The sequence below is a fragment of the Bemisia tabaci genome, chromosome 10, assembly GCF_918797505.1.
Source record: "Bemisia tabaci chromosome 10, PGI_BMITA_v3".
Classification (NCBI taxonomy): domain Eukaryota; kingdom Metazoa; phylum Arthropoda; class Insecta; order Hemiptera; family Aleyrodidae; genus Bemisia; species Bemisia tabaci.
Window position 1 is genome coordinate 32,158,287 of NC_092802.1, and position 26,866 is coordinate 32,185,152.

General features: G+C 39.8%; 1 protein-coding gene across 1 annotated transcript in view; it reads left to right on the forward strand.

The window, feature by feature from the left end:
* Reg-5 (Rhythmically expressed gene 5) overlaps positions 1-26,866 on the forward strand; it is a 52,115-nt gene that overhangs the window by 8,602 nt on the left and 16,647 nt on the right. The window contains exons 2-3 of the mRNA XM_019053411.2: positions 6,442-6,508; positions 24,310-24,414. Of these exons, the coding sequence (XP_018908956.2) occupies positions 6,442-6,508; positions 24,310-24,414 (172 nt within the window). The remainder of the gene's footprint in view (positions 1-6,441; positions 6,509-24,309; positions 24,415-26,866) is intronic.

Genomic DNA, 26,866 nt, shown 5'->3' on the forward strand with positions numbered 1-26,866 from the left:
CGAAACCGGAGCAATATGAAGTTAATACGTTGCTTCCCGAGCAAACGAAAACTCCATTCCACGGTTGTATTTACTCAATCAATTAGATTCTCAGAAGAATATGACTGTGCAATTTGTATCCAACATTTTTCTAACTTTAGTGGGCAGTCCGACGTATGCAATATGAGAATGAAAATTTTGCCGTGCACTCTCAGTTACGTTCTTTCAACCAGGTGACGACGAATAATTAGGTGATCGGGAGTGTATGATGAGACCGCAGTGTTTCACCTGCGCCGCACAGTGGAACGAAGAAGTCGGGAAAAATTTGGGAACTTTGAAAGCTTATATTTTCAAAAATGTGGGACGGAAAAGTTTAAGAGTGGTTCCCGTGGTTTTTTCCGAGCAATTTCCTTTCAGAAGCATCCTTTGATATTGAATTTGTGACAGAAAAAGCAATGAAATTTGAAATTTTAGCCAAAAATTTCAAGTCCGACCTCTTCCATTACTTCATTCCACCTGTGCGCCGCCCGAAGAAAAACATTGACGAAGAAGGCGCGAACAGCGCTGCCGTGCTAAAGAAGAACGCCGTATGAGCCTTCAGACGTTGCCAAGTTTCCTTCGATAAAAACCGAATTCGATGAGAAAATTGTGAATATTATTGTCCAATATTTTCAGACAATTTTGCACGCAATTTAATCTAGAATATCTGAAAATTTCAAGGGAAAATACGCATGAATGTCGTCAAAAATACACGCTTTATCAAGGGAAATTTGGCAACTCTCGAATGTTCATACGGCGTTCTTCCTTAGCACGGCAAAGCGGGTCTAGCTCGCGTGGCACGCCGCGCCGCGCCGGCTCCACGCCGAGGAATTCGTACACATCAATTGGACGTATTTCTGCCAAACGGAACTATGCGCATTATGACGTGAGCCCTGTTATACATGTATTCTTACGGGTCTCGGGGCTCATGTCTAAATGCACATAGTTCCATTTGATAGAAAAATGTCCAATTGTGACCGCGGCGGCCGATAAGACTGATTAGCCCCTTTATAGACTCGTAATCCATTGAATTGAGGGGGGGGGGGGCACCGAGGGGACCTGGGAGCGCGTGAGCTTTGTGACGTCACGTTAGCCCAAGGAGCAAACGCATCCGTAACGGTACCCATCGCGATGACGGCGCGGCGCGCGCCACTCACCCGGTTGCCGAACATGTTCACAGTAAGAAGAAGTTAGCGAAATTTTGTGTTGAAATGGAAAGTGAAACACGAGGCTACACATACTGTTGGTTAATTTTTCGTCATAATTTTGAAATCAAAATTAAAAAGAACGGGAAATTTTGAGGTAAATCGATACCGGCTCATTCCTGTCCGGAATATTAACACCTGTAGTTGGGGGATAGAGCAAGAGTCTCCCTTGAGGAAATGCTAGATCAAAGAAATGACCAAGACTCGAAAAAAGGTGGTTATATAAGTAATCAACCCCAAGAAAGCCGAATGCCACGGTACCAAAGCTCCCTCAAACCTTCTGGCTTTACTATTTTTCGCGATTCGTGGTCGATCAAATCGAAACAGCTTTCAAGTTTTCACTGAAAAAAATTATGCTATCATCTACTACGAGTCTACTTGATTTTTCACATAGTGATATTTTTTAGTGAAAATAACCAGAATTATAGTAGAAATACAGAACTCTGGTGATAATATGGTAAATTTTACCATAGAGCCTGGTATTTATTATCATTCTTGTATCACTGTGTCAGAGTGTGGTAAAACGTACCATATTTTTTTTCAGTGCTGAATTTATACTCTTCATTGGTTTCTGGCTCCAGCTGACGACAATGGAGATGTTGCATGTGTGAGGAATTCGCGATTTAACTGTTGATTCATATGTAAAAGTTTGCGAGAAACACGATGGTGCTACTGGTTTTCTCTGAAATCAACTCCCAAGCTGAAACAAAGCTCTCAAGTTAAGGCCAAAATGGAGGGGATATCCCACCCTACCCTGAGAGTCCACGTCTACATCAAAACAAACTCTCCATGCAAAGATAGGGAGCAAATACTTTAGCAGTGATGCCATGTTTTCCGTTCAATTCTCCAAATAAAGTGGCAGCCCTGACAATGTATTTGCTCCGTATCTTTGCATGGAGAGTTTGTCTTGATGTAGAGGTGGACTTTCAGAATACGTGGGATATCTCCGGCCATTTTGGGCTCAACTTGAGAGCTTTTATTGAGCTTGGGAGTTGATTTCAGAGAATACCAGTGGCACCATCGTGTTTCTCGCGAACTTATACATACGTATCAATAGTCAAATCGCAAATTCCTCACACACGCAACATCTCCATTTTAGCGCATATTTATGATTATTGAAAAAAAATTGAGAGATTCTTGGTTTGGCAGCAGTGGACAGAGGTCAGCGGGTGATGTTGAGAAGGCGCCCCGCACCGCCGCATCACACGCGGCCCGAGGAGCCGCTCTGCCCTCCTTTGACCGGGCGTCGCGACGCCCGACGCGTGCGAGGGCCTAATAATCTCGCTACGATTTTGTCACCGACGACCGACACAACTATCTGCCGCGCTAAGGAAAAACCACGTATCTTGAAACGGAAACCTCGTGCAGATATGCGGTTACGCCCGGCTGCGGCTACCGCCTATCCTCAAGCTTCTGGTCACCTCTTCTGCTCCCCCTAGGTGACATTCTCGATGTTTCTAAATCGAACGCAGTTGATGCAGATGGGCCCCCGATCCAGCCGTCGATGGTATAGGGGAATTTCACGCATTGAGAAAGATTACAGAGTTTGTCGCGCTGTGGGCTCATTATTGATATTAGTAGAAAATGTGATCGACAAAGAAGACAAAGGGAAAATTGAGAGATCCTAATGGTTCAAACGGCGGTTCTTATAGACTATGGGGGAAGAATGATGAGCTAACTACCGGCAGGCTGATTATTGAAATTAATAGACAAAGCTGTACACTGGGAAAAAAACACATTGGATCTAGAGCCCAGACTCTTGAAAACATTGACAAGAAAAAGGCCACTTGATTCAATCAGATTTAAGCTTAAATCAAAAGGAAATCCGCTCAAATTCAGAGGCTTGGTTCTTGATTTAAGCTTAAATCTGATTGAATCAAGAGTATTTTTTCTTGTCGGTGTTTTTAAGAGTCTGGACTCTAGATCCAATGTGTTGTTTTTTTCCAGTGTATAGACAAAAGAGTTACGGGGAAAATGGAGCGGTTATATTGGTTGCAACGGGTGGTTCTCATAGAATCAGGTAGGGGGAAATGATGGATTAACTGTAGGGTCTCTTGTGAGTTGCCGTTATTTAATCTGTCACTTACCTCCCTTGTTTAGTACAACCACCCGCTTTAAGCAATGGGATCGCTCCATTGTTGATTTGTCTTCTTTGTCGAACCCTTTGTCTATTAATTTCAATTATATCAGCCTGCGGGTCTCGCGTGAGGTGTCCTCAGTTAGTCTAATACTTACTTTCTTTGTCCATCGCAACCACCTGCCCCCTCCTAAAGGATCGCTACATTTCCCATTTTTCTCTTTGGTCTATCGCTTTGTCTATCAATTTCAATAATCAGCCCGCAGGTCCTGCAAAGGGAATTGAATTTTTTGCATCCACTTGAACAAAAACTCAGCGATAAATACGGTTTGTAAAAAGTAATAATTCAGACTTTCAAAAGTTTTTAGTGGATTCATGCGCAAACGATACATTACTCTATCAAATCAGGTTTTAATAATGACAGGGGAGTAGAGGTATCACAGAATATTGTTTTTTCTCGAAAGATGTAGAATCATGAAGTCTTAAACTCAGTTTCAAAACTCCTAAGAGGCAATCTACGCTTTCGTTGTTTTTTCTAACTCCGCGTTAAAGTCTCCAAAAAATGCATGGCACTTCAGGGTTCTAAACGCTTATTAGCTTTGACTCACAAAAAATGGCGTCACTGCAATATATTAAACCTTGTAAATTTCTCGCATCCGCAGGCTTTTCTTCGTATAGTGTTTCGGTAATTTAAGGTTTATTATTAGTAAAATGACGTTCAAAATTTGACTAGACGACGAATGTCCGGCGTGCATCGAGCTTTTAAGCATTCAAGATTGCGCGCTCCCGTCTAAATACCTGTTGCGCATGCGTGTTTGCACTCTTAATGGATTGGATGGAAAGCACCGGCCGTTCGGTGCCAACTTTCGGTCATTCCGGTGGCGAAACCGACTGTTCCGGTTTCGCACCGTGCCAGCCCCCCTCCCCACCCCCTCTCCCTGCCAATCATCGTCCGAAGTTTTCTCAACGATCCAACAGCCGAATGTGAGTTTGTTCACCTGCTTGACTCGGGACATGTGCAGCAGTGCACTTGATTGATAAAAGGTCATACGCACTGATACTGCCGTGCTACAGAAGAACTCCACTCGCCCCTAAAGGAAATTTTTCTTTCTCGAGAACAAAGAAATTGGGTACTAATTTCATCAATTAGACCCTAGTTTATGTGCGTTGGGGGTTTATCTTCGCAGTTGGATCTGATTTTACATGCAGAAACTACTATTTCCGGCCCATTTCAGAAAAAACGGATATGCCATATTATAACTTAAATGACATCATCTCAATCAACCAATAAAAAGGTTACTCAACATGCTCCAGACCCCTCAATTATCCATACTTGTTTTACGGCACTGCACATTAGCTGCATCATTAGGAGTATGGGAAAATGAGGGCCCGTCCGGCATTTGAACCCGGGACCTCCTGCACCCAAAGCAGGAATCATACCCCTATAGACCAACGGGCCAATTTGATGTCTGCTCCACTTAAATTTGGACTGAGTCTACATTCTGCCGTGCTAAGGAAGGACATTCGAGAGTTGCCAAATTTCCCTCGATAAACTTTTTATTCTCGAAGAAAGCTATGAATGTTTTTCTTTGACATTTTCAGGAACTTGAAGTGAAATTTCGAACAAAATTATCCGAAAAATCGGAAGAAGAATATTCATTAGCTTGCCCGAGAATTTATAATGTTTTATTATCAATGAAAACTTTTTTTTCTTCCCTTAGCACGGCAGGATCTCTATCCTGCAAAAACACTGCCGTATGATGTATGAAGGGATAATACCGAGATGAGCATTCAAATGTAGCCAAATTTTCCTTGATAAAAAACTTTATTTTTAGGAAAAGTTATGCATGTTTGGACCGCGTTAAGCAGAAAAGAACCGAGCCATATCAGTTAATGCCAAATTTATTTCGGCAATTTAATTTTTACATGAAAACCGTTTTGCGGATTTTTGTGCAAATCTCAGTGAAATTTCTGCATAGTACGAAGCAAATTCCCTAATATTCTCAAAGGAATCCGCACAAACGTTCTCTTGTGAAAAACTGAATTGCCCAGTTGAGTGTGGCAAAAGCTGTGTGTGTTCCTTCCTGCCAGACGCGGTCCATTTTTCCTTGAAATTTTTGGATATTTTACAATGAACTACGAACCAAATTGTCTGAAAAACTGGAAGAAAAACATTCATATCACAACTTTCCCAATAAATTTGTTTTGAACCCACATCACATCGTCGCTTGGCTGACATAAGGGCGTAACTACACATTGAGATGAGCCCGAAAACGTATTGGATTGTATGGAGGGCAGGGTTCATTGCTGAGTGTAGTTACGCCTTTATGTCCGGTAGGCGCACAGGAAAAAAAAAACACATTGGATCTAGAGTCCAGGCTCTTGAAAACATTGAAAAGAAAAAATATTCTTGATTCAATCAGATTTAAGCTTAAATCAAAAGGAAATCCGCTCAAATTAAGAGGCTGGGTTCTTGATTTAAGCTTAAATCAGATTGAATCAATAGTATTTTTTCTTGTCGATGTTTTTAAGAGTCTGGACTCTAGATCCAATGTTTTTTTTTTTTTTTTTTTTTTTTTTTTTTTTTTTTTTCCCCAGTGCGACGACATATTTTCAGTAAAAATGAACACTTCATCCGTCACACATGCATAGCGTGAGCGATCTTCAGACTGCTTAGGTTCATACATTTCCATGATTTCCTTCTAGCACGGCTTGCTCCATCACTTTTCTGCCACAATTTCTCTGCCACTGTAGCGTGTCATCTTCGGAAGCACGAATTGTATGTAAAATTGATCTCTTCCTCTGCCGTGCTCAGGTAAAACGCCACAAGAGCCTTTAGACGTTGCCAGATTTCCATAACTAAAAACCGAATTTCCTTTGAAAATGTTGATTATTTTTTTTAAAAAAATTTTCAGACAGTGTTATTAAAATTAGATCTAAAATATCTGAAAATTTCAAGGGGAAATATCCATAACTTTCCTCAAAAACACATGTTTTATCCGGGGAAACTTGGCAACTCTCGAATTTTCATACGGCGTTTTTCCTTAGTGCGGCAGTTCTGCTCTTGGATTCTGCTCCGATTATTTTTCAAGTAAAGCAAGTCCTTCACGTCGCATTAATGTTCCCGAACGTTTGTTTCAGGTTAACCATCTATTCAAAATGTTCGCAAACCAAGTGACCGTTTTCTGCACGGAGTCTTCGATGCCCGGTAAGACATTCATTCAACTCTCTCCTGATCTCTACTAGTTTTTCGCCCCTCCAGAAGTTTCAGTGTAGATAATGGCCAGGAATGCTAACTGATTATATATTATCAAGATAAAGGATATATCTCAGATCATCCGGACCAGACTTTTTCTCGGTTTTTTGGGATCGGAATTTATGACAACTGATGTGACAAACTGATCCAATTTGCTAAATTACATGTATTTAAAAAAATGGGAAATGCCGTTAGTTGGACTAAAAACCATACGGTAAGCCAACTTCACGCCCACAAACCGTTTTTCGATCATTTCCAGGGAACCTGTGCTGGAAACAATTGGACCACATTAACAACTGTAATTTCTGGCTCATATATAAAAACACTCATGCGCTTAGGGAAACTAATAGTTCATACGTTGTTCCTCAAAAGAGCCAGAAATTATAGTTCCGAATTGCAAAATGTAGTCCAATTGTGCTTCGTATCACATATTTGGACTGCATTTTGCAATTTGGAACTATAAATTCTAGCCCAATTTTAAAAACAACGTATGTGCCATTAGTTTTCTTATGCACATAAGTGTTTTTCCAGAAGAGCCAGAATTTATAGTTCCAAATTGCAAAATGCAGTCCATTCAGTGCTTCAATACTTCCCTTACTTCGAAGAGATTTTTGACCTTCTTTGTTCATCGTAACCACCCGCTTCCACCGATAGGATCCTTCCATATCCCTTTTGACTTCTTTGTCCATAGCTTGTCTATCAATTTCAACAATCAGCCCGCTGGATTTGCCTCAAAATCTCTCGCACCTCTTACGCGAACCATCCGAACTCGCTGCATGATGAGCGAAGTCGCGGCCCCGCGTGTAGGAGCACGGAGACGCTCACTTAATTTATGAATTATGGAACAGGGGGGCTTGAGGGGGAGGGGTCATCATTCTCCTAGACAATGTTTAACTGATCAAACTGATCCAATTTGCTAAATTACATGTATCTAAAAAATGGGAAATGCAGCAACCAAACTAAAAACCAAACGGTAAGCCAACTTCACGCCCAAAAACCGTTTTTCAATAATTTCCAGAGAACCTGTGCTGGGAACAATTGGACCACATTAACAATCATAATTTCTGGCTCATCTATAAAAACACCTATGTGCTTAGGGAAACTAATAGTTCATATGTTATTTCCCAAAAGAGCCAGAAATTATAGTTCTGAATTGCAAAATGTAGTCCAATCTGCTTTGTATCGTATATTTGGACTGCATTTTGCAATTTGGAACTATAAATTCTTGCTCATCTGGAAAACGCTCATGTGCATAGGAAAACTAAAAGCACATACGTTGTTTTTAAACCGGGCCAGAATTTATAGTTCCAAGTTGCAAAATGCTGTCCATCTTGTGCTTCAATACTTCTTTTGATTCGAAGAGATTTTTGACCTTCTTTGTCCATCGCAACCACTCGCTCCCCCAATAGGATCCCTCCAAATCCCTGTTGTCTTCTTTGTCCATAGCTTTGTCTATCAATTCCAACAATCAGCCCGCTGGATTTGCCTCAGAATTTCTTGCACCTCTCATCACGCGAACCGTCCGAACTCGCTGCATGATGAGCGAAGTCGCGGTCCCGTGTAAGGAGCTCGAAGACGCTCACTTAATTTATGAATTATGGCGTCTAAGAGGGGGGCTTGAGGGGGGGGGGGGGGTCGTCATTCTCCTAGACAATGTTTACAATCCGAAGATTCCTGCTTTGCGGCACGATGCGACGCGACACGCGCTCTTTATGCGCGCTTTGTCTATCTATTTACTGTGAAGCACGCGCCGGCGGCCGCCGCGCGTAGCTGAATTCCCGCGTCTCACAGCGCGGCTGCGTTGTCGTCTTTCGCCGTTTTTTATGTATCGTCGATGACTTAGCAAATACTATGGATTTAAAATTAATAGAGGAATGAGAGGTTCCCTTCCTAGCGAAACCATCGCACAATGGAACAGGTGTATGGGGGAAGTCGGACAAAATACGAAAAATTTAAGAGCTCATAACTCCATTATTACGAAACGCCGAGGTCTTCAAGGTAGTCCCATCGGTTTTCTTGTGAAATTTAGTTTAAAAAGCACCCTTTAAACTTCAAAATTTGACAATAAAAGAATATAAATTTGCAGTTTTAGTTGAAAAATTCATGTCCGACCTCTTTCATTGACTCGATCCACCGTGCATCGATCCTCCACGCTCTTTTGGCAGCATAGTGGATCGAGACAATAGGAAGTCGGACAAAATTTGGAAACTTTAAAAGCTTATAACTCCATTCATACAAATCTTTGAGGTTTTAAAAGTGGTTTCATAGGTTTCCTTGTGAAATTGTCTTCTAAAAGCACTCTTTAGTATTTAAAATGTGACGAAATAAACATCAAAATTTGCAATTTTCGTCAGAAATTTCATGTCCGACTTCTTTCGAAGACTCGCTCCACTGAGCGGCTCGGATCTTCATATAATTGGATGGAAGCAAGCAAAAGGATCATGCCCATGGAGAAAAAAAAGGAGGTGATCGCGTCCTGAGGATTGTTCACCCCGTGACGTAGGTCGGTACAATATGGCGTCGATATTCCAGCAAAATCTGAAACTCGAAGCATGAAAAACGGACCAAAATATCCGTTAGATAAACTCAAATTGAAAGTTCAAACACTTTGTATGGAATGACTTTTTTCCATCAAGCGACACCATTTTCAAGAAAACCGATGATGTAAACCGTCCGTACCGACCTAAGCCATCCACTAAATCCAAGATGTTCCAAATGTGACCACCCTCTTTTTTTCTCTATGGGTCATGCCTACTTATACAGGATGTCCCAGACCAGCCGTACCAGAGTTTTTTCTCGATTATTTGAGGTCGGATTTGACTCCACTGACTGTGAGTGAATCGACCCCAAGGAATCTAAATTTCGAGGCTTCAAAGTCCCCGGCTCCCTGCTAAGAACAAAAGGGGGTCGTGACTCTAAAATGGAGAGTCCCCGTCAAAATTTTGAAATCATTCAATCGAATGCAGAAATAACTAAAAATGTCACCTCTAACCAATACCAAGAAAAGCAAAAATTACTGCTAGAAATGTTGATTCTTAAAAGTGGGGGACAGAGCTCCCCCCTTCAAAATTCAGTATCGCTAAATTGACATGGAGTTTCAGAAAAAAGATTTTTCCCTTGGTAAAATCGATCACTCGGGATCCAAATTTGACATTCTAGACCCCCTCCTCAAACATTTGCCAATGTGACGTGATGGCCCTAAACATCACTGGAGTTCTCTTGAAAAAAGTTTGAAAAAAAATCTCTTGATTCAAGAAAAAAGTTCTCTTGATTTGCTTGATTGCTTTTTGCTTGAATCGAGAGTCAAACCTCTAATTTAACCGGGTTTCCCTTTAATTCAAGCGAAAATCCAATTGATTCAAGGGTATTATTCCTCGTCAAATTTTTCAAGAGTCTGAACTCTGGATCCAAGAGACTTTTTCCCAATGGTTTTGTTCCCAATTTTACAAAATTCCAGACAAACACACACAACACATTCAAAATCGTTTGGTGGGCTTTCGAACTGTCACATCTGGATTCCTAGTCGTCTATTACCCAAAAAAGCATACTTTACCAATGCAAAGATTCTGTCTCTCCGTGTTGTTCTGGTTTTTTTTCTTTTGTCTTTTTTTTTTTGACAAACGAAACGTGAACCACTCCGTTTGGCAACTCACTCTTATAGATGCACCGACCGAAAAACGGAAAGAATGGTCTGGTCTCGCGTGCGACAAAGAGGATCGCATGTGTCCGGAAGGGGGGCAGGGGGGTCGGCGGATGGAGCAAAATATCCGAGGGGGGACCAAGGAAGAAGCCCATCCGCGCACTCCGGGTAAAGATCCTCAAAGTGTGGCGAAACTTTCCAAAATGACTATTTGGCCGGGAGAAAGCCACTGCAGGGAGCTTTTTATGCGCATTTTAATGACGTCATTTTCGCTGCGCCGGCGTCGTCGTGTCGTATGGGTCGGGCGTCGCGACGCGCCGGGTCCGGGCAGGGACTGCCGTTTCGGTTTCACAATCGCGGCGTAAGGCTCACCCACCACTCTGCTGTGCTGAGGAAGAACGCCGTATGAGCCTTCAGACGTTGCCAAGTTGCCTCCGGTAGAAACCGAATTCACTGAGAATATTGCGAATCATATTTTCCAAAAATTTCGGACAATTTTGTACGCAATTTGATCTGGAATATCTGAAAATTACAAGGAAAAACATGCATGAATGTTGTCAAAAATACATGTTTTATGAAAGGAAATTTGGCAGCTCTCGCATGTTCATACGGCGTTCTTCCGTAGCACGGCAGTACTCCTGCCGAGTCCGGAACTCCACCGTGCTAAGGAAAAACGTCGTATGAGCATTTAAATGTTGCCAACATTTTGTTCTCGAAGAAGAATAGAGAAGCTTTCCTTGACCAGATATCGTCACCTTCCGGCCAAAGTATCACAAGCGCCATGCGGCGTTTAAAAGTTTCCGCCGCCATTTTATTTTTTTTTACAGAGAAACTGTTCAACGGAGCAGCCTAAAAATGTCACTGCATTTTCTTTGCGCTGCCGATAAAATTCAGTGAAATTTTCAAACAGATTCAACCGACAATGTCTTTGTAGAAAAATTAAATGACGGCGGAAATTTTTAAGCATTGCATGGCGATACTTTGGCCGGAAGGTGACGATATGAGCACTGGGCAGAGTAGAATCAAATAAGTTTTGCTCTACCATGTCTGTCGACTTTTTAGCCCTTCAAAATGGAAAAATCTGACCTTTTTTTTTTTAAATTTGTTCAAAATTTTACGCTTAATCAGATCCCAACATCGTTTTAGGCAGTTTTTGCCATTTAATATCAGAATTTTGGCCCTAAACAGCTGAAATGTCCTGTACCGTAGCCTGTCTGTGACTCAAGTGCGCAACTTTAACGCTACATAACCATCATCTTGCATCTAAATACTTCCACTTCTGCTGTAAATTCACACTCAACTTGTACCTAACTTATTATTTTCAGTTATATTCATCCAAATAAGTGAAAATATTGACCGTCTTTGCGTCAAGCAGCCTTGTCTGCGGAATTCGCGTCCTGTACCGTAGCCCCCTTTTTTCAGCATCATTTCGTCCGTTAGAGTGCAGCACTTATGAACTTTGTTTACTTTTTTTGCGTTATCGTGACTATCACACGCTGATGTCGAGCAGAGGAAAAAAAAACCGCAGTGAAACAGTAAATTTTGACCGTTTTTTATGAGTTTCTAGGTTTAACGACCATCTAGGATGTCCTTACCGTATACCTACCTTTTTAATGCATAAATCACTTCAAACTCTCGAATTTTGGTATTTTTTGATACGCTCTGATATCTTAACCTCAAATCCAGAATTTCAACCACATGCGTGAATATGCCCGAGCACCATTGCCAATAATCACACGATTTGTCCGCACCGTAGCCGTCCGTACCGTAGCCCGTAGCCGTCCGGTATCGTAGCCCGTAGCTGACGCGCGATGCGGCCGGGTCTACGGTAAGTACGGACAAAATGCGAAAGTCATCCAAAAATCGGTGCGCTGTTTGATAGATCATCCCACTTTACTTTATTTTATCTATCACCAAAATTTGGAATTTAAAAAAAAAGAGAGACGTATTTTTTTTTAGTACGACGCGACTTAGAAGAAGGAGGCTTTTTTTTCGATGATTGCATAAGGATCGCCATCTTTTTATTTTTTTCATTTTGTCTTTTAGAACTTTGAGTCCTCTTTTTCGTCTGAAGTTCATAGCAATTTATTCGTTTAATATTTATTCGTTAATATCTAACTTATTTTTTTCTTATTGTCCTTTAAATATTTATTTAAGGTGATTTGTGACCACATTTTCGATAAATTTACCTTTTTGTTTTCTTTCTTATTTTGTAAAAGTGCACCTAAAACGTTCTAACGTTGTCAAGCTTGTTTAAGAACTCAGCTTCTAAGATTTGTCCCTAATTATTTAATGCGTTTACTTTAAAATAAAAGCAGTTCATTATTCTTGAAAAACTGATTTACTTACTCTTTTTACCTTTATTGCCTGTAATTATTTATAAAAGTAGCACTTATAAGCTATGCTATAACTTAGCAGTTTATTCCCCAATGAATTTCAGTTCTTTATAATTCGGCCCTTGCATACAGTAATATTTACGAATGCCTCTTCGTCCTTACCGTAGCCCGTTTGTGTACCGTAACGTTATTGTCCTGTACCGTAGACCAGTAAAAAATTGTACAATTTGTAGCTTTAAAAAGAGCAAATCTGTAGAAATTCTTTAAAAAAGTTGTCTACCACATCTTCTAAGTTAGTTCTAAAGAAATTAATTAAAATTAAGCGTTTAATTACATTTCCTGGCTTTTTTAGGAGAAAAATGATGGCGCAAAATTCTAGAAATCGGACTTTAGAGCAATTTGGGGGCTAAATTTTGAAAGTAAAAACTTTGAAGGATATTTTGTTTTATTCTTCTACAAGAATATAGCTCTATGAGTGCAAAAAAACTTAAAACGGTATTATTATCGCACGTATTGATAGGAAAACAAGCCTGTTTAGTTGGTCTACGGTACGGACAAAAAATTTAACTTCCAGTGATAAAAGAGGCCAAAAAAAAATTTCTGTTGAAAACGAAGATTGACCACTATTAAAATCGACTTTCCAAGAGTATGAGGACTTCAGAAAACATGCTGAAGTTTTAAAATAACTAAAGTCACTTTTTTAAAAAACGATGGCTCCAAGAGCAAAACTTATTTGATTCTACTCGGCAACGCTTTTAAATTAAAAATTTAAATGTGAGCCAAAGACTTGGTTGAAAGATGAAAATTGATTGATATCCTCATCTGGATTTCCGGAGAATTCCGGAAGCTTTCCGGAGCTTTTTGTAAACAAATCTGGGGAAGTAGGAGGAAACTTCCGTATTTCGCCAAGAAATGAGCCCCTGGAAATCAGGAAAAGTCAGGGACTAAGAATGGTTAAGGATTCTAGACACCATGATTTAGCCACATCAACAACGGATTTTGATATTTTTCTCTCAAATGCCTTAAAGAATAAGTTGCAAGCAGTTTTATTTATTTCTATGCCAGTAGAGGGCTTTAATTTTCATTTTAATTCATGCAATTTCGTACTATCCTGAACATAATGGATTAGATATTTCATGTAGGTACCTTTTTCTTAAAACTACTTTTTTTGAATTCCAAACTTCAAACCATCATTGGTTCAATTGGAATCAACATCAGTGTGAATTTGAGTTTGACAATTTTGAAAGTTTTTTGTCGTGTTTCAATGGCTGAATTTCGATTTTTTATCGATTGAGGTCCCTCTTCCCGTGGGGATGGTTACAATTCACCTTGTGATTGAGAGGCTTGTACGGTTTTTTCCCATTTTTTAAATTTATAAAGATGGGAAATTACTATTTTTTATTAGTTTTCGGGCGAGCCTGTTCGATTAGACCGCATTTTGCAATTAGGAAGTACAATATCCGGCTTATCTATAAAAACACTTCTGCTCGTAGGGAAACTGGTGTTAGATATGTCATTTATGAACTGAGCCAGAAATTGTAGTTCCGAATCGCTGAATATGTAGTCCAATTTTTCTATAGAAGTTACGTCGGCGTTATGCATCCATATTTCTCGGTTCACATGGCCCCAATGAGTACCTATGTCTTTTGGCGCATCGTAGAACGCGATGTGTTGCGAAGCGCAAGATATTTTCACTGTTTTGCTGCGGAATCATATGCAGCCGAGTTCCGTTTTGTCAACAAGCACCAGTGGGCAGTTGGGCACGCTCCTCACGAGAGAACAGAGAGTAAACAACACAACAGTAATTAACACCTGAAAATTGACCTGATTTTTTGTGGAAACAAGCAGCAATCTATTAGTCCTTATTAGAGGTGGTCCAAAATACCTAAAGCTGTTGAAAGTCAATTAACGCGTGTGGAGACAGTAATATCTATCGTTAGATCCAATCCGTAAAAGATATGAGATCTGCGGGCTGATTATTGAAATTGATAGACAAAGCAATAGACAAAGGAGACAAAAAGGATATGGAGGGATCCTATTGGTGGAAGCGGGTGTTTGTATTGGACGGAGGAGGTATAGGTAATAGACTAACTAACGGCAACCCACGAGAAACCCGATAGTTAGTCCATCATTTACCCCCTTAGTGTATAAGAGCCACCCATTCAACCAATAGGATCGCTCTATACTCCTTATGTCTTCATTGTCTGTAGCTTTGTCTATCAATTTTTATAATCGGCCCGCTGATCATTTTCGAACGTATATTGAGACACTTTGTTAAGGAAGAAGATTGCGAACACTTCATCGATAGCTTGGATGCAACTATTCGTGCTCTAAAGATGTGCAAGTTGCATACGCACTAAACAGGCGCTGTTGCTTACATGATAGGAATGACTGTCTGTAGCTTAAATTTGTTCGTGCTTGTGGACAATAGGTCAGTTGCATTTGTATAGACCTGTATAGGGCCGCGTTTTGATTTTTTAAGCTCAATGATCAGTAAAAATAAGATCAATCCGAACACCAGGCGATAGCTCTGTCAAAATTTGATGTGTTGTCAGATCTAATTATTTTTTGCTGATCGGAAATCTGAAATAACCAATTCACGATTCACGATTCTATGACCAGCATTTTGACACATGACCGTAATTTGAGTTACTGTGGGCCGGGAATTACCTATGGATGAAGCCACTCTCTTTTTGGAATATGACCCATCAAGAAGTAGCTGGCCACAGAAAAGATGTGTTAGGGGTTCTCTTAAAATTGTGGTGTTACGTCGATTTTTTGATGATACAGGCATTTCCCATTGATTTTGGCAGTACCGCAACATTTGGATTAGTAATCAAATTAATAGGGCACTACCACAATTAATTGGAAATGTCCTTATCACCCAACACCCCCTTGCTATTTTTTCCCGTGTGTCCTTTAGGGGCGCAAGAGGTCTTCGAGTTCGGCAGCGTAGCGGCCATAGGGCGTACTGCGCACTGCGCAGCCCCCTAAAATACTCCAAAATCAGAATTACATTGCTTCGAGTAAAGCCTCGACTTTTGGTCCCAAGATCAAGCGGGACGACCAATCTTAATTCGATGATTTATGTGCCTCCAAAATTCGATGCTTCAGTCAGAAGTCTCGGTCGGGCCAGGTAATCTCGGGAATTTCTCTCTCATGAATCATGATTTACTCATAAGCAGTGTGCCCGCGACAATGACAATGACTTGGAGGGTAAGCGAGGTCTTTGGAAAGATTATGGATCTCGTACAGTGCCGCCAAATTCGTACCGAAGATCAACCAATTCGGTAGGTCTTTATAATAATTATAACTTTGCTACCTGAGCGAATTTCAGGAACATTTCGTCGTTTCCCGGACGAAAAAACGTAACTCCATTCGTAGGTTGTAAAATTGACTCAAGCAATTCAATCTCTTACAGTAATGAACCTGTTCAATTTTCATCAAAAATTGTTTAAATTTTGGCATGAAATCCGAGGAAAAATCAGTGTAATCTGCAGCTAGAAACCTCCAAAATTCTCCTGGTAAAAAACCAAGTTCCGAGAGGAAATTTGGCATCATTGTAATGTAGTTACGTTTTTTCGTGGGGGAAACAACGATTTAATTATGAGCTCTTTTTTTCTTGGCGGTAAAAGCACGGCATAACTACACAGCAGGCCGATTATTGAAAATTTGTGTTTGTCAGGAAAACGTACCTTGATGACGGAGGTTAAATGGCGTAATGTGATTGGTCAGCGATGTCTTATCACTGTTTTGTCGTCCCTATGACGGGTAGAATTAGCGAAAAGGTAAGGGCACCTCTTCAGTTGTGGTTAGCATGCCGTCGATTCTTTCCGACATATCGACGGTGAAACTACCAAACCACGTATCTCGGTTTGCGACGTCGCAGACTTCCTGTCATACTTTATTTTTTAAATGAAAAGCTACTTAACGTCCAGTCTTGAAAATTTCTGTGATTTTTCCTCTTCGTGCGGAGAAAATTCCGTGAAAATTCAAGGAATGATGTTGATTTGGTCTACTTCAAAAAAATAAAATGCGAGCGTAGATTTTCAAACACCGCAAACGAGATACGTGGTTTGGTAGTTTCACCGTCGATATGCACATAGAGGCACGTCAAAGCAGCGAAAAGACATAGTCGACTGATCATCACGTTAAGCAATTCAACCTTTGTCATCTATTTCCATCCGACTAAAACAAAATTTTAATAATCGGCCCAGCTAGGCAATTTTTGTCGTCAACATGCCGCTGAAGGTGTCGCTTCACGCCATGAAAAGCAGAAGAAGGAGGAGGAAATCACCAATACTTATAGTAATTAGAACACTATTCCTCCCCCTCTTAGTCTGTTACAGACACTCGTTTCAACTGATAGGATCACTATATTGCCATTTGTCTTCTTTGCCTATAGATTTGTCTATTAATTTCAAGAATCAGTCCTGGAGCGTATTAACGCGTAGTGTAACTGTGTGCTGTTTCTGTCAGTGCTCTCATTCCATGACCGTCAAAAGTTCCGCGATTCTTTTTAGTTTTTTTCAAAAGTTCCAAGAAAGTTCCGGAAAATGTAACATATTCGGAACATTTCGGGAATTTTAAAAGTTCCGAGAAAAACTCAGAATAATCTCAAATTTGGACCTAATTCCGGGAAATAGAAGCACTGGTTTCTGTCCTACGTGTCACTGATTGATGTTTGGATGGGCCGTAGTTTCCTCTAAAATTGAATCTGCAACTTTCGCTTAAGATCTCTCGTCTTTTTCCGTCCCTCGATTGGTTTGGCAACGTTGTTGCATTATTTATGCAAGCTGATATTGTAAGGTTCAGCGAGGCCCTTTCTCAAATACCAACCTGATTTGAAGATTAATGCGCATCTCTGCCGAACGGTAGAGAAATTGCCATTGCAGGGCAACCGCGGCAGAGAGAAAAATTATGGGCAAATACCACCAACGTAAATAAAATTCCCGTTTTTAAAATGCTTGACCCAAGCTGGTCATTTTATCATACTTTATGTATGAAAACTACGTATCCGCATGGGAAAAACCATGATTCTACGATTTTTCCTTGCGAAATTTGGTGGAGGTAGAGCTACGTTCGCCCGAAAAACGATCAAAAGATCATGATCATGCATTTTGACCCCCGCTTCGATTCCGTTAAATTTTTTCCGTCAGAAAATCAGTCCCTGAAATTTCAAAGACAAAAAAAGTTTAAAAAATTGGCACCGAAGTCTATTATTCGCTCTATGATAGCTTGACAACATACTTCTAAAATCTGAAAATATCAAGTAAAACTATCAGCTCCTTTCCATTTTTCATAGGCGGATACAAGGGAGCGTAAGGCCGTAGGGGATGTACTCCCCCCCCCCCCCCGTTTGCCCGAGAACAAGGAAGAGGGAGAAGAAAAGAGAGAAGGAAGGAACGGAGGAAAGAAGAAGGATGGATACTTACTAAATTTGATAATTATTCATGACGAAATTGACTCGAACTGCATATTGGATGCTTCAAAATTTCGCAAATTTTAGGGGGGTTCCCCCTCCCTTCGTCTCCCGTTCGAAGCGTCTGGATCTGCCTTGGCCGTTTTTCCTCATTTCCCACACATTTTTCTTGAGACTTGGGTCGTTATCGAGCTGAAAAATCCGATTAAATTTTTTGGTCCGTGCACCAAAAGTAAGGGCTACAGTTCAAGGTGGCATGAAACGTAAGAAAAAATGAAAGTTTGGAAATTTCAGTGAAATATTTCATGAAATTTCACGAGGCTGTAAAATAGTTCATATTTTGCAGGGGCTAGAGTATGCAACCCACAGTCAAACACACAAAAATAGAAGAAGTCACAATTTTTAAATTTTGCGAAACATGAAGAGGAACCTGTATTTTTCAATATCTTTCATAAATTTCTGAAAGTTCATGAAATATTTCACGTGAAATTTTGTCTTCTTGCTACAGTTACCCCATCTCGTGCCCGCGTTTTATCTTTAAATTAAGCTCGAGTGAAAAATCAGTCAACATGGAGAGACGCCGAGATTCATGCGATGTGCATCTTTTCAGGCCCTCCTGACAGCTCCATAATTTACATCAATATCCCTCACTTCCCAACCGAAGTGTCACGGACACCAAGAAAGGCTAAGGGCACCCCATCGTTAAAACTTATGAAGTCATCGGGTACATTCTTGGCAAGTCGCTGCACTTGGCCGCGCTGGCAGAGTCGCTAACGCAGCGATTAGTCTCAAAACAGTGAAAGATTGTGAAATCTCCTTCATATGCAGGGACCATGAAAACTGAAAATACCTCAAGTTGCCAATTCAACGAACGTATTTGCAACTCTCCAGAACCAGCTGAAACTCTTGTGTTGGGAGAGGAGTCCGAGATTGGTCTCAGATATGTTCCACAAGAGCATATGAGACAGAAAATTTGAAGAAAAAACCCTATTCACGGCGTCAGTTTTTTTTTTTTTTTTTTTTTTTTTTTTTTTTTTTTTTTTAAAGAAAAATCCCTGATAATGCCATGATTTCCATGACCAAAAAGCAAAAAATTCCTCGATTGTAACTAATTTTCAAGGGGAAAAATCTACATCTCCATGATTTTCATGACCAAAATGCAAAAAATTCCCCGATGGTCAGCAATTTGCAGGGGAAACCTTTATCTCCATGATCATCGGAGTAAATAATTGCTCAATTCCCAGAATACCAATCATTTCTAAGCAATGATAAAAACTCCTAACGATCCCAAAATATTTCGGCACCAAAAATGAAGGATTTCAGATGATTGATCTGTTCGTCTATGGAACGCCGTTTGGGACTCATCAATTTCAAATGCATAGACCAACACCTGGAAAAAATGAAAATGTCTGAAATGAAAAGAAGCTAAAACACCCTGCTTTCATTGTTGAAAACAGATTTATAATTATCGAATTTTCAACTTTATCTTTTACTAGCTGCTCCAGCTAGCTTTGCGAGTGAAGGGACTTTCAAGAGCGGATTTTGAAAGTTTCGGATTTTTGGTATCATGTGGACATCGGCAGCTTTCGTTTGCAACGAAAATCAAAGAAATCGGCCTGGCGGTTCCTCAGAATTAAGGATCACAAGGTCTCGATCTTATCAGTTTTTTTCACAAGAAATTCCGTGATCATCAAACTAGCAAATTCTTCGACGTATTTCCAGGTTTTCCCGATGCCAAAAATAATTATCCGTTCTCTAGGTTGCTAGACACTTTACTGAGTTCAGCCGTGCTAAGGAAGAACCGCCGTATGAACATTCGAGAGTTGCCAAATTTCCCTCGATAAAATGTTTATTATTGAAGAAAGTTACGAATACTTTTCCTTGAAATTTTCAGGAACTTTAGGTGAAATTGTAAGCAAAATCATCTGATAAATTTGAGCGAAAATATTCATAAGTTTTCCAGAAAATTCGTGTTTTATCAAAGACAATTTGGCAACGCCTGAAGGTTCATACGGCGTTTTTCCTTAGCACGGCAGTGTTGGAAACAGATTTATTTTTCTATCGAAGTTTCAACTTTATCTTTTGAAATGAGTATATAAACAAAGAAATCACAGAGATACGCCTAGTCCCTCCGATGACTTCATTTTTAATGAGTCTCAACACTTAACGCCTGTGTAATTGTTTTGGTGGAGCCAGCAGATTGATAGCCACTTGACAGGAAGATTGCTCGGACGAGAGGTCAACACTCAGTAGAATTTGCGTGACTGATCATGGGTGACCTTTCAATTTGTACCCGTAATGATGATGATAATGGAGACAGTATCGATCGTAGCGGTGGCAAGGGTGGGAGGGGTCAAGAGCCCTGCGCCGCGCTTTGCTGGTGTCAACCAGTTGAGTTGCTCATCTTGAGAGAAAAGTTAATCTCCGTGTTGCCATTCGATTTTAAAGCACACTCTTTTTCGTGTTCTTTTTCTTCATTTTTTCCGTGGTGCTAGTATCAATAGTCTGAGATACGATTGCACTGAAAGAAAAATCGACCGTACACTTGAAAAAAAAACACATTGGATCTAGAGTCCAGACTCTTGAAAACATTGACAAGAAAAAAGACTCTTGATTTAATCAGAATTTAAGCTTAAATCAAAAGGAAATCCGCTCAAATTAAGAGGCTTGGTTCTTGATTTAAGCTTAAATCTGATTGATTCATGAGTATATTTTCTTGTCGATGTTTTTAAGAGTCTGGACTCTAGATCCAATGTGTTTTTTTTTCCAGTGTAGACCACGACAAAATCCAATATGAGCGGCTTGGAGGACAGGCGCGTAAGTGCAGCTTTTGAAAAAATTGAGCTATTAATGATTTAAAGTATTACTAGTCTTGATGCATACTTTTTGAAAAATTCGCTCCCAAATTCCTATTTTTATGCATCAAAAAGTCAGTTTGAACTTCCTTTCCGCCATAAGGAGCCATGCAATTTCGAAATTTCAAACATGTATTTCTCGAAAAGACAAAAACTGCACTTATGCGCCTTGTCTTCAAGCCCCTCATCTACTATAAAACGCAGAAAGTTTCTAGAAAAAACTATTCATACCTCGTTACGGTCCTACCGAGGTTTCATAATTTTGCTCGAGTACTTTTGCGAACAAATTTTGGAGGATAAGACATTCTTTCTGATTGTTAAAAATTTGTTCTAGTATTACGTACATTATTTTGGACTACTTCCTGACCCCGTCCCTCCTCTTGTGCGAGGTACCCGTAAAACAACCTCTTAACCTCCTTTCGGGGTGCCAAGAGGGGAAGCAGAATGGATCGCCTTAAATTGAATGAGAAAGGCAAACACATACTTAGCGCGTTAAAATTGTCGCATCATCGCATACATACAAGTTTCATGTTTTCGCCTGATTTTGACATATTTGCGACTATCCACACGAAAAGAGGCAGGTGAAGACAAGTGACGAATCCTATGATTTTCCGGAAGAGTGACTGGCTGACCCCCTTCCCTAATTTTCTGGGGGAAAAAACAAATAAAGCCTGAAAAATATATCAGAAAAATTAGTTTTGCTGGGATTTTTCTTTTTCTTTTCGAGGCGCGTACATAAGACTGCGCTTGACTACCTTCCTTCTGTAAGATCCAGAAAAGTATACGTACGTACCTAACCCCTTAGGTAGCTTACGTAATACTTGAATGGTCCCTAGGTCTGTTTTCGGGATATCACTCTCCATTCTCCTATTGCATACGCGCACGTGAAAGTTTTTACCCGCTACTTCCAAAATTGGCAACACCCAATAAATTGCTGTTGACACACGTGTGAATATTCAATTGTGAGATCACCATAATCTTCTAATTAAGAGGCCTGTAATTCATTATACAATCCGGGCACGAATTTTTGCCAACTCAGGCGTCAATTCTGCCGTGTTAAGGAATAACGGCGTATGAACATTCGAGAGTTGCCACATTGTCTCCGGTTAAATGACTATTTTTTAGGAAAGTCATGAATATTTCTCCTTAAATTTTCAGGAACTTTAGGTAAAATTGCGAAAAAAATTGTTTGAAAATTTGGAAGAAAAGTATTCAAAAAATTAACTTGGAAATTCGAGTTTTACCAAAGGAAATTTGGCAGAGCTTGAGGGCTCATGCGGCGTTTTTCCCCAGCACGGAAGAATTCGTCGTCTCCCGTACGAAAGAACGTAACTCCATTCCAAGGTTGCCAAATTGACTCAAAAAATTAATTAATTTTACAAAGTTATACGTGTTCAATTTTTACCCAACTTCCTTTGATTTTTGCTCGAAATCTGAGGGAAAATCAGTAAAATTTTCGGCTAGGAATGCCTACGATTCTCCTAATTAATATACAATTTGCGAGGGGAAATTTGGCAACATGGAAATGAAGTTACGTTCTTTCGCCAGGGAAACGACGAATTGAGCATATTTTCCGTTCGATTTGTGTCTACTCGATCCGGCTACATGCACTAACCTGGCGATCGCAGTTCAAAAGCTCATTCCTCCGGCTTTTAATTTTTCAGCGTGTCTTTACGATTTCAGCCTTCAGTTAGCCCGACAAACAACCGACCAGACGCCAGCATTACTTTTTAACCTTGCCGTATAATAAGTTGGTTCGTCTTCGCTCAGCGTCCGCGCAATAATTCTGGCGCGGATCATCTCGTCGTCGCTCCTCTAACGTAAGGCCGCATCTCAATTTCGACGTGAGCCCTGGAAAGCCTGCAGTTCTATGGACAATAGGGATCATCCCAAAGTGGAATTACATCCTTACGTCAGAGGAGCGAGGATCTCTGGAATTAGACGCCAGTAGCGAATCTTTTCTTCGCATTCCATCTTGAGATGCGCCATCGATAATGCTGTGCAAAATGACCTGATAGTAACGATCGTGGAATGTTCGCCACTAGCATTTACACGATCGAAATCAGCGTCAATCGATAACTGAAGTTCTCAAAGTCCGATCGATTTACGTCGGGTGCGATCTGGATGCAGCAGTGGCATTTATTTTGCTCCCGAGGAGCATCTTTCAACGGCAAAATTGCGATGATCTGAAATTAAAATTGCGGTTTTTTACGATTTTTTGGCGATAAAATGGCTGGGATCATCCATATCCGAGCGATTAATCTCGATCTTGTCGAAATTTTATCTCTATAAAATCGCGTTCGATAAAATCGGGATTGTGTCTTAATTTTTCACGATTTTTTGTTCGATAATCTTGCGATGAATGGCCGTCGATAAAATCACGATTTCATTGCAAATGTACGCGATTAAAGCGCTATTTTTTATCCGATTGCAATAAATCGATGTCGATAAAATCGCGATACACCCTCCGATCAAATCGCAACTTATCGCGATCACTGCTACTCAGATATGGACTGACAGTTTGCAATCCAGAACTATAACTTCCGGCCCGGTTTAAATAAAACGTATAAGCCATTAGTTTCCCAATGCACATACGTGTTTTTTCAGAAGAGACAGAATTTATAGTTCCAAATTGCAAAATGTAGTACATATATGGTTGGCAAGACGATTTGCCCTCTCCAAAAAATTGGGAGTAAATCATTAGTTTTATATTGTGCCGAGAGCAGATGGAGAATTTTGCGTTCCGGGCATCTTGGAAAGAGGTTGCTGACAGAAGTGAGACAATTTTGCCATCGATTTTTTCAAAAAGTGGCTTGATGCATAGGGAAACTAAAAGTATACTTCACTCGTATTGCAGTAAAAATACTAAGGGTTGTATTCATAGTCGTCCTTTAAAGAGCTCTTTTCCTTATTGGAGGCCCAATTTGCTTTAGATAGTGATTAAGGGAGATTGAAAGGAATCTTTAACATAGCATCACAAAAAGAACAATTTTTGCAAACTTACAGTGAAATTCTACAGCATATCCTAGGAAATGGGTCCTTGCAAAGGATCACAATGATTTGCCGCCGCAAAAAGTACAAATACGAAAGAAAAACTATTATGATTTCGACAAACTTTAAGGTAGGTACAAACCTACAGTAAATTTTACGAAACTCGCAAAATATTTTCTCTCGTATTTTGTGTTTTTTGCAGTGGTAAATCATTATAATCCCTTTCAAGAACCCACTTCTAAAGTTATCCTGCTGAATTTTACTGGAGGAGCAAAAAAACCATGATGTCCTTCCTCATGATACTTTGTAAAGGATCTCGTCGAACCTCCTTTACTCAGAGTACAAACCATATAGCGCCTCTTAAGGAAAAGAGCTATTAAACTGTGAATCCGACCCTTATCTCACTTCCCGATGTAGATTTGACTGATCGTAAGTTCCGCGATTAATGCTTCAGCCATCCTAAGAATTGAAAATTTTCTGTTTTTAACGAAGTTTTATTCTACTTTCAGACTGCAACAAAAGACTGTTGATGTACGGAAGGTGGAATCTGGAAAAAATGGGAGACGATCACCTTGATGAAATGGACCCTTATCAAAGAGGAGCGACTAAGTTGAGTAAGTATCCTTTAAGTATGCTTCCAGGACTTTATGTCCACCTACCTTTCGTCCATTAAATAAATGTCCACCGCTATTTATGTCCACTAAACGTTAAGTCCAGTCTTTATTAAGTCCACATGATTTAATGTCCAACCATGAATATGTCCAAAATCGTCCAAATTGTGAACATGTTATGTCCACTTTGTTTTCCTCACATTTAAATGACAGGAACCACCTCAAAAATAAATGCATACTACTACTACCTTCATTCTTAAAAACATTTCATTCATGAATCAAGTCATGAAAGAGAACAGACTCTAAGAGCAGATAAAAACATATGTTCATGTGTACACTGTACGGATATGATAAGATGAAAACCAAAGCGGGAGCCTAGGAAACGCTCCAATGCCAAATTAAACATATTTCAGTAACAGATGCAGTCAAAATTGAAAGTCCTCTTTAACTAGTCATTTCGTGCGCCTTCAATCTTGTAGGATACTGTGCAACGCCTCTGACGCGAAATAGTTGCTTAAAACGTGCGGCGCGGCAGGCAACCAGCGTGACACGCGCATAGGCGCCTACAAACCTAACAGGATACTTCACGCGTTGCGCAATGCGTGAAGTATCTCGTTAGGTTTGTAGGCGCCAGTGCGCGTTCTGCGCTGCTAACACGCCGCTCCGCTCTGTGTTAGGCTCTAATATTTAAACTCGCGGAGTCAGCGTTTTTCAACTCATGATTTTGAAATGTTTGCTTTCTCTGCATTGATTATTCCCTTTTAAACTGATGAAAAAGAAATATGTAATACTGGAAAATATAATGTGTTTTTTGTAAATATAATAGTGGTTCCGTGTCAAATTTAATGATTTCCAAAGCATTCAAATTTATTATTTTATGTTTTGGGCTTTTACTGTGCTGCAGCGTGGTGTAAGCGCAACCAAACGCTCAAAATTAGACGTATTTGACTCAAGGAGGTCGATGTACAAATAAGTTGAAAACAAAAAAATTCGTGCTTCTTAGTTTTTTTCCTCTTTTATTAATTTTTGTACAGTTTCTTTCATCACAACTACGGCTCATTGAGATTCATATCGATGCCATTGCTTGGAAAAGGTTTTACAAATATTTACTACGTTTTAAAAATGCAAATGTTTTTAAAATGAAGTAATCAATTTCATGGAAAAAAAAGAATGTGCATTTAAGGCATATTTTATATCGGAAATTTCAAGGATAGAAATGAAACCCAGTATTTACCAAAGACAATTTGAAAAGATGAATCAAAAGAAGAAATTCACATTTCATTTAAAATATGAGTTACGATAACAACACCTCATTCTCTCTTAATTTTCTCATTTCGATATTGTCACTATAATTTTACACACGGACTAAAATATGACGCCTGAATTTGATTTTAGTGGACTTCACATTTGTGGACTTAACTTAGTGGACGTGAAAAAAGTGGGCATAAAGTCCGTGTATCTTAAGTATGGACGGTACCAACAACCAAAAAAGGTTATTCCTCTTTACCTTGCTTGCTTTTATCTTACGCTATGACATAATTCTCTTGTGAAGAATTTTACACGAGTGGGTTAGTAGTTGGTTCTATCTCCTAGAAATGAGAGCAATAGGAAAATTTTGAAATCAGTCGCAGATGTAGATTATACTGGTGGAAAAAAGGGTAAAATTGCAATTTGTCTTCTTTTTTTTTTAACACTGAAGTTAAGTTTTGACAAGTTTCTCATCTTTCTTCTCCGTGACAACAACTGCAAATCTGCAAATTACTTGATGAAATTTTCTTCCGAAAATTGAGAGTTGTTTTCATGGTCGGTTTCTTTTTGTTTCCCTCCTTTGTGAGACAAATTATCTGTTTCTTAATCCGTCCATTTATTCCTTCTCAACTGGCATCTACGGTTGACCTAACTTTCCTCTTGTCTTACTTGTCTTGATTCTAGCCAAGTCTTATTAGAGGGTATATATTTTTTTTATTTAATAGGGAGGTTTTAGATCTTAACGACATGCTATCACGCCGCAAAACAGTTTATAAACCCTGAGTGTTTATAGCCTTCCCTGCATTCCTATCGTTAACATGAAATGTTGTGTTGGTAATATATCTATGATGATTAGCATATCCGTAACAATTATACGGAAATGATCCAGTGACCTCCTGAAACTCCATCTTCATGCCTTTCATGTCCGCCTGTTTCACTGATAATACTATCTCTTCGCCAGAAATATCAGGCAGTTTTGGCTGCTCCCAGTTTCATGTCAATATATATCACCAGAAAAGATATGATAAGGCCTTAATCGGTCTGAGATTGAACAAAAGGCCCCAATCCTAAGTCGTCATTATTTTGTGGGGAGGTCAAAAGGAACCAACATGACATGGGTCAGTCATTGTTTCTAAAATGAACCCAAAAGTATGCTTTTTATTGTAAAATATGGCCCATATCCCATTTGTGGTCACTTAACATCGGA